The sequence below is a fragment of the Lotus japonicus genome, chromosome 1 (genome assembly GCF_012489685.1).
Source record: "Lotus japonicus ecotype B-129 chromosome 1, LjGifu_v1.2".
Lineage (NCBI taxonomy): Eukaryota > Viridiplantae > Streptophyta > Magnoliopsida > Fabales > Fabaceae > Lotus > Lotus japonicus.
In genome coordinates, this window is record NC_080041.1 from 32910714 (window position 1) to 32918535 (window position 7822).

At 33.5% G+C, this 7822-nt stretch overlaps 1 protein-coding gene across 2 annotated transcripts; it reads left to right on the plus strand.

The window, feature by feature from the left end:
* The first annotated feature begins 4789 nt into the window (after positions 1-4789).
* On the plus strand, positions 4790-6949 carry LOC130734450 (F-box/kelch-repeat protein At3g23880-like). 2 transcript variants are annotated; one of them, XM_057586883.1, is made up of 2 exons: positions 4790-5993; positions 6695-6949. In XM_057586883.1, the coding sequence occupies exon 1, from the start codon at positions 4801-4803 to the stop codon at positions 5974-5976; it is 1176 nt and encodes a 391-aa protein (XP_057442866.1). In that variant the 5' UTR covers positions 4790-4800; the 3' UTR covers positions 5977-5993; positions 6695-6949. The 2 variants fall into 2 exon arrangements, with proteins under 2 accessions (XP_057442866.1, XP_057442865.1); XM_057586882.1 differs by having other exon boundaries at positions 6705-6949.
* Positions 6950-7822: the final 873 nt, after the last annotated feature.

The following is a 7822-nucleotide window of genomic DNA, read 5'->3' on the forward strand; positions in this document are numbered from 1 at the left end:
CAAGTTTGTCATAGTATGCACTATGTGTTACAATAAAAAAATATAATAATGATGACATTCAAATGTATTGACATAAAATGAAAAAAAAAAAAACACTCTTAAGTCTAAAATAGAAACACTAACAAATAAAAAAGCATCAAGCATCAAGACCAAATAAACAACCCAAACAGAAATAAACACTCTTAGATAAATTGATGATTGATTGATATTGATAGTAGATATCTCTAACTACTTGTAACAGCAATTAGTTTCACTAACTACCTACATAAGAAACTACTAATTATCATAATTTATTGTTTCAAAAACTAATTATCATAATTTACCTTCCTTATCTATGGTTTCAAAAAAAAAACTTCCTTATCTATTATCACAAGTCACAACCCTTCTGATTATTTAAACCCATCCGATGATGTTTAAGATAAATTGTTTTTGCTGCAACCGCATGCATCTTCCCTAATGGTGCCTGATAGCAAGGCTGATGTAGTTTCATCTCCGCCACAGAAACTCCAAGTGCCACCGCTTCCATCACTTCCGTTTGACCTCGTCGTGGAAATCCTGTGCAGGCTCCTGTGCAGCCGCTGTTGCAATTTCGCTCCGTTTGTAAGTCCTGGAAATCCCTAATCTCTTATCCCAAATTCGCTAAAAAGCACCTTCGCTGTTTGCCGACGACGAACTTCACGCGCCACCACCTCATCTTACAATACAACACCTCCTCACACGAAGATTATGTTCGCACGGATTACCCGCTCCTCTCCGTTTTGAACGCTGCCATGCCCGCCCCCACCACACAATTCAAATTCGATCAAAACGATTTTTATTCAATCGTTGGCTCTTACAATGGCATCATCTATATCGAGGCCGATTATGGTAGCTCTATTACTTTATGTAAACCTTCCATTCGGAGATTCAATATACTGCCGTCGTCTACAGAAAATCTATGGCCAAAAAAACACATTTAGCGGGAAGATACCGGGCTTTGAAGTGTAAGCCATATATAAATTCTTTGATTGTTTTGTTTCATGTTTCAAAGGGTTGTTATCGTTGAAAAAATAGGTAAGGTAAGGCACTTGATTTGTTATCAAGATTAGTGTAGCACAACTGGTAGATAATTGAACTTCTTTAAGCATCTAGTCAAAGGTTTAATCCCTAAGTCGTGCGTATGGAGAAACATTTGTTGAGAAAATTCTTACCCACTTTACGTGATCTTCCATCTCCGTTAAAGATGAGATATGACCAAGAGAAATGAGTTTGAAAGAAGAGGGTGAAGAAATAGACATTTTTTTGTAAAATGAGGGTTATTTAATTTTGAATGTATTAATTTTCATTTGGTGGTAGTGGTCCATGGTGATCCTAAATTTTGCAAAGCTATCTAATATATCAACTTTTCAGAAGGTGGTTCTTTATTTTAACCAGTCCACTTTAGATACCACCAATGTACTTGTTAAAACTTTTGAAATTTCAACTTCCGTTAGTGGAAAAAATTTGCTTTTGAAAGTTTCAAGATCTGGAAGTATAAAAACTGAAAACTTGTTTGTTTGCAATTTTCAGTTTTGAATTTTTTTGCTTTTGAAGTTTTGGAAGTATACATTAGCCGGTCCCTTGGCCTGTTTGTATGCAGTTTTTTAAACAGTTTTTAAAAACTGAAAACATTTTTTATATGACATGTTTTCAAAAATTATTTTTGAAAACAGTTCTCATTTACAGTCTCTAAAACTAAAACACTAAAACAGTAAAAAAGATTTTTTCATTTTCTGTTTTAAGTGTTGGAAAACATGTCATTCAAACTGTTTTCTTCTTCTGAAAACTGTTTTAAAACTGAATACAAACAGGCCATAAAAACGATCTGTTTTTTAAAACAAGACGTATCAAACAGGTTTTGAGTTTTAAAAACTGAAAACTGTAAACAAACATCCCTAAGTTTTTAAAAACTGAAAATTGTTGAAAAATGCAAACAAACAGGCCATAAAACCGCAGTCAAACATGCCCTAAATTTTTTCTTATTATAAGTTATAATTACTTTAGCAGTTTTTACTTCCTGGATTCCGACTTATTGGAAGTGTAAAAAATTGAATTGAAGGATAATTTAAGAATTAATTCTATTTTTAAAAAGAATATTAGGTGTGTGAGTAATATTAAAGCAAACCCGGAAAATTGGGACTGCCCTCAATAAAATGAGATAGATTTTCTCTTGACCTAAATAAAAGATAGAATGGATCATGAAGAAACCCAATCTTGCTCAGAAGCCTCCGAAAGAGTAAGTGGGTCCGTTAAGATCTGTGTGCTAGGCTGAGCAATATGATGACATTGATTCCACAGAGCTTCGTGAACCTTAGCGTCTTTGTCACAATGGAACATATACACGAGAGCTTAAAGAGGTTAACATGTTTGATGTTGAAAGAAGATTTAGGTTTAGACTTGGAGTTTGGGTCTGATCGAAGAAACAAGTAAGGTTGCACGACATTAAATTTCTTTTGTCTTTTTTTTTTAAATAAATATTAAATTCACTTCCAAAATATCTTTGCAAAATAAAAAATATTTATAATGTTTTGATTTTTATACTTTAAATAAGAGCTCCCGATGAGATCTTTAAAGTTAAATAAATTTTTAAAGGAATAAAGGCTTGCAAAATTTTGTGGGGAAGTTTGTAGCAAAGAGGAGGAATCCATAGAAAATGTTATCGGAAAATCTGCCTTAAAAATTGTAGGAAAATCCCTAGAAAAAATTATTCATAGCAAATAAGTTTGTTGGTTGACATGGCTCACTCGCTAATAGCGACGGATTAGAATCCCTCTCAAATTTGAGCGACGAATAGTGATATCCCTCTCTAAAAATCAGCTACGAAATGTGTCCCTCACAATATAGCGATGAGAATGGATCTCTATCAAATTTTGTGATAGCGATGAACACGAGTTCCTCGCAAAATATAGCGACGAATACTTGCTCCTCGCTAGTGAACAATGGATAGCGACGAATATATCCCCTCGCTACCTTGCGACTAACTCCTCTAATTAGCGACAAATATGTGTCCTTATCTGATTAGTGACAAATCCGAATCCATCTCCACATTACGACGGATTATCCTAACTATGACGATATTAATTAAATTTAAAAATATTATAAAAGTATTATTTTTTCGAAGATACTTTATATTTATATTATAAATTTGGGTAAAATAAGGTTTTGGCCCCTGTATAACACGTTAAGTTTGAAATGACCCCTCTTCGGAGTAAAGTTTGTACTCAATCCTATTGTTGGAGAAACTACATAGTTTTAGTCCCTATAATATAGCTGAGTAAGCGGGTCAAAGTCTGCGGGCTGGCCCGTGAGACTACAGATGAGCCCGAAAAATAGAGAATCGCTTAACTGTGGGCCAGCGCAAGGCGGGCTAGCTTGCGTTCCCAGCTCTTGTGCAAGAGGTAGTCTTCCGGTGACCTTTGCCACATTGTTTCACCAATCATCATACGTGTAATTGCATCATGACTTCGAAATCTTGTCAGAGTTATGTTAAATAGTGAGTTAATGGGAAAGGTCATCGGACCGCCACCTTCGATAGGGACCAAAACAAGTACTTTCTAAAATAGTATGGACAAAGTTCAAACTTTACTACGAAGAGGGACCATTTTCAAACTTAACGTATTATACAAGGACCGAAATTTTCCCAGAAGTTATTATACAAGTAGATAAGTAATTTTAAATTAGCCTATATGTACTACTAGTAAATCAATTTTTATAAGTGAGTAGTTTATTTTACTGTTAGTCAATAATTAGGTTATTTATTGTTATTGTAATAAATATCGAAAATAATGTTAGCAAACTAGAAATAAGTGATAAAAAAAATTATATGTGTAAATTCAATATTTTCACCATTTATAAATTATTATATTTTTAATTAAATTTATGATTAACTAATTAAATAGTTATATATTAGCAATAATAGCTAGTAATTGTCAAAAAATAAAATTATTATATTACTAAAATTATTTTGTCTAAATATTTATTAGTAATTAATATTATTATAAATTATATAAAATATAAATATTTAAATAAATAATTTGGGCTTATTTTTTAAAAAATGAATAATAAAGTGTCATTTTATCTTATCAGTTTTTTTTAACATATCTGTCAGCATTAGTTTAACTCAACTAGTAAATTTTTATCAAAAAAGAAACTAGTAAATCAATTTTTATAAGTGAGTAATTTATTTTACTGTTAGTCAATAATTTTGTTATTTATTGTTATTGTAATAAACATCGAAAATAATGTTAGCAAAGTAGCAATAAGTGATAAAAAAATTATATGTGTAAATTCAATATTTTCACCGTTTATAAATTATTATATTTTTAATTAAATTTATGAGCAACTAATTAAATAGTTATATATTAGCAATAATAGCTAGTAATTGTCAAACAATAAATTAGTATATTACTAAAGTTATTTTGTTTAAATATTTATTAGTAATTAATATTATTATAAATCATATAAAATATAAATATTTAAATAAATAATTTGGGCTTAGTTTTCTAAAAAAGAATAATAAAGTGTCATCTTATCCTATCGGCTTTTTTTTAACATATCTGTCATCATTAGTTTTACTCAACTCTCTCTATCAACATAACTTTTACACATAATGGATAAGATAAGATAAGATAAGAGACATGATTGTATTATCTGACGCGACATACAACAAATGATTACACTATCTAATCTTAATCATGTCTCCTTTGTCCATACCACAAAAGTGCATATAAATTGATTTTGCTGCAACTGCGTCTTCATTCATCTAGCTGCTGCCGCTCATCAATGGCGCGGATACGGACACGGTCGCAGTTACTTCCTTCCTCTTCCAACCCTCCTGATGACTCACACCAAGCGCCACCGTTTCCAACTCTTCCGTTCGAACTTGGGGTGGAAATTCTATGTAGGCTCCCAGTGAAATTGTTGCTGCAACTCCGCTGCGTTTGCAAGTCTTGGAAATCGCTAATCTCCGATCCCAAATTCGCCAAAAACCACCTTCGTTGTTCGTTGACGGACTTCACCCGCCACCGTCTCTTCTTAAGCTACAATACACTCGCAAACAGTACATTCAAATTCCTTGTCAAGGATTACCCGCTCCTCTCCGTTTTCAAGGCTTCCATGCCCGCCCCCGCCACAGAGCTAGGTTACCCTCTGAGTAACCGTTTTAATTTCGTCATAGACTTTTGCCATGGCATTATCATGGTGTGCTTCAAAAATAGTAAATGTATTCTTCTATGGAACCCTTCTACTCGGATATTCAAAGAGTTGCCGCGTTTGAGAAATCCACCGCTAGTAGGTACTTTCATAACATACGGGTTTGGTTATGATAATCTTGCTGATAAATACAAAGTAGTTGCTGTTCTCTGCTATAAAACAGATATTGGGGGTTACAGGAAAAACAAAACTGATGCTGAGTTTTACAGAACACAAGTCCAGGTTCATACCTTGGGTACTCATGCTTGGAGGGAGATTCAAGACTTCCCTTCATGTGTTCCTTTTACTGAAATAGGAAAATTTGTGACTGGCACTCTTAATTGGTTGGTTTCTCATGAGTCCAATTGGTTTATTAATTCTCTTGATTTGGGGAAGGAGAGTTATCAAAAGATTTTGCCTCCTGATGATGGAAATGAGCCTGAGAATTTTTTGGGGGTGTTGAAGGATTGCTTGTGTGTCTTGTGTGGAGATGCCCTGGTTTGGAATGTTTGGCTTATGAAGGAGTATGGAAATCAGATGTCTTGGACTAAACTATTCAGTGTTGCGATGTTGCCCCATTACAGGGGACTTCGTGCAATTCATATTTCTGAGGATGATCAGGTATTGGTGGTGAAGATCTGTTCAGAATTCTTTCTTTATGATTCCAGAGACGGCACTTTGAAAAGTCTCCAAATGCATATTCCGTATGGTTTTATTTCACTGTTCTCAGGGGTCTATGTAGAAAGTTTGATATCACCTTGCTTTTGATATTGGGATGTAAAATGGTATGTCTGAAGAATCCTTCAATCCATTAACTGTTTCTTAGTACCTTACATGTTTTCATTTCATGTTTGTTCTAATTATTTTGATCATTGTTTATTGAAATCATGCATTTCATTAGGTGGTCAATTTAGTTTTCTCAAATTGGAATAGGATCTAGATGTGATGCCAAGTCACTAGTATGCTTATTTAAATGTCACTTAACTGCTCACAAAATTCATGTTTGCTTCAAATCTTGCATAATACATTATGCACTAAACAAACTAAATCTTATCATGCACATAGTTCTTAATGAGCCTATGATTTAGTTTTATTTCCCGTTTTGGGCATAAGTTCATAAAAATACCATAAGAACTTGTTTGGTGTTCATGAATCCCTAAATTAGACATACACCTTTCAGTTGATTGAAACTTTTTTTACTGTGGTTGTTCTTTGTGTTGTATTTGGACTATGCTGTTTTGGTAAGGGTGTGATTGGCATCTTAGATGGGAGAGTTTGTTCCCATCATTCTTTCATTCAATAAAATTTGTCCTGCTGTCAAATTTTTGTTTTTACACAAAAAGTCCCTTTCTTCATGCCATCTTCGTGTGTTTCTTATTGTATCCTTTCGCCAGAAATACTACATAAATATCTACCTCCAGAGGTACTTGTTTGCACTTTGTAATTACTAGTAACTGACTAGGAGATTCTGTTTTGACTTTTCAAGTATTTTTCAGGTGGGACAGTGGGAACTCATTTCTTATGTATATTTTTTGTGATGAGCTACAGTAGTAGAAGATGTGACAGCAAGGAAGATGATACTAGCTGGGGCGACACAAAGTGAATTATATGTTTTTTTTATATTTCATATCAAAGCTATTGTGACTTCTCGTATTAAATACTATATGAGCAGTTGACAAAATGCTAGTTATCCTATTTCTCTTCAATACTAGTTAAGGATCCTTGAATGCCTTTTCTTCCATTTATATCTTAGACTGCTTTGTTGGGTATCTGGAAATGATTTAATGAGAGGGGATTATGGATTGATGGACAAACCAATGACCTGCATTTTAAGCAGTGTATTGTATACATGATAATAACTTTTATAGAAATTACCATCTGATTAGAATATTGATCTGCTTCAGCCATATTTCTAAGTCTGATTATGTAACCTTTACTCTGATAATTTATGAGTTACTTTGTTTGTAATTTGCTCTTACTTTGCTAAATACCAGGAAAGCTAGGGGAACTGGATTACATAAATCATTGAGTGTTTACCTCTCATTCTTGTTCTTGACTATAAAAGAACACTGGTTTGGTGCCAAAAGGACCACTGAACCTCATGCAATTGTTGACTTCAAAAACTGTTGAAGTTTATGAGACATCAACAAATGCTATTGCTCCCCACTCATTTTCCTCTGCTTAAACCGTCCTGCAGCTCTTACTTTGTTGTGCATGGTTCATTATGTTTGCATGGTGCCCTACTTTGTTGCTCTTGTTTATCCGCATCTGAGTTATTTTTGTGTTTTGGTTTAGTTGCGCTCGCTCACATCTGGCAAAGAAGAAAAAAAAATGTGCTGACGAAGACTGTGTTGTTTCTTTTTGGTTTTAGATGATTTTGATTGTCTTCCATAAGGGAACCTGTGACCTGCATTTATCTCCCTTCACCTTCTATTATCATACTTTTGTTTGTTTTTCTTTCTGTATCATCATTGTCTTTAGCACTTAAATCATTTAGATTGTTCTTTTCTCTTTCTTTTTTCATCGTTACTAATGTTCTTATTCATGTCACATTAGCACTAGAAGTTCACAGTTCTTGAAAATCTTAAAAAGAGGCAATTTTTATTATTCTTTT

Excerpts from the sequence above, each read along its gene's own strand:
- LOC130734450 (XM_057586883.1), top strand. The coding sequence starts at position 4,801 with ATGGCGCGGATACGGACACGGTCGCAGTTACTTCCTTCCTCTTCCAAC.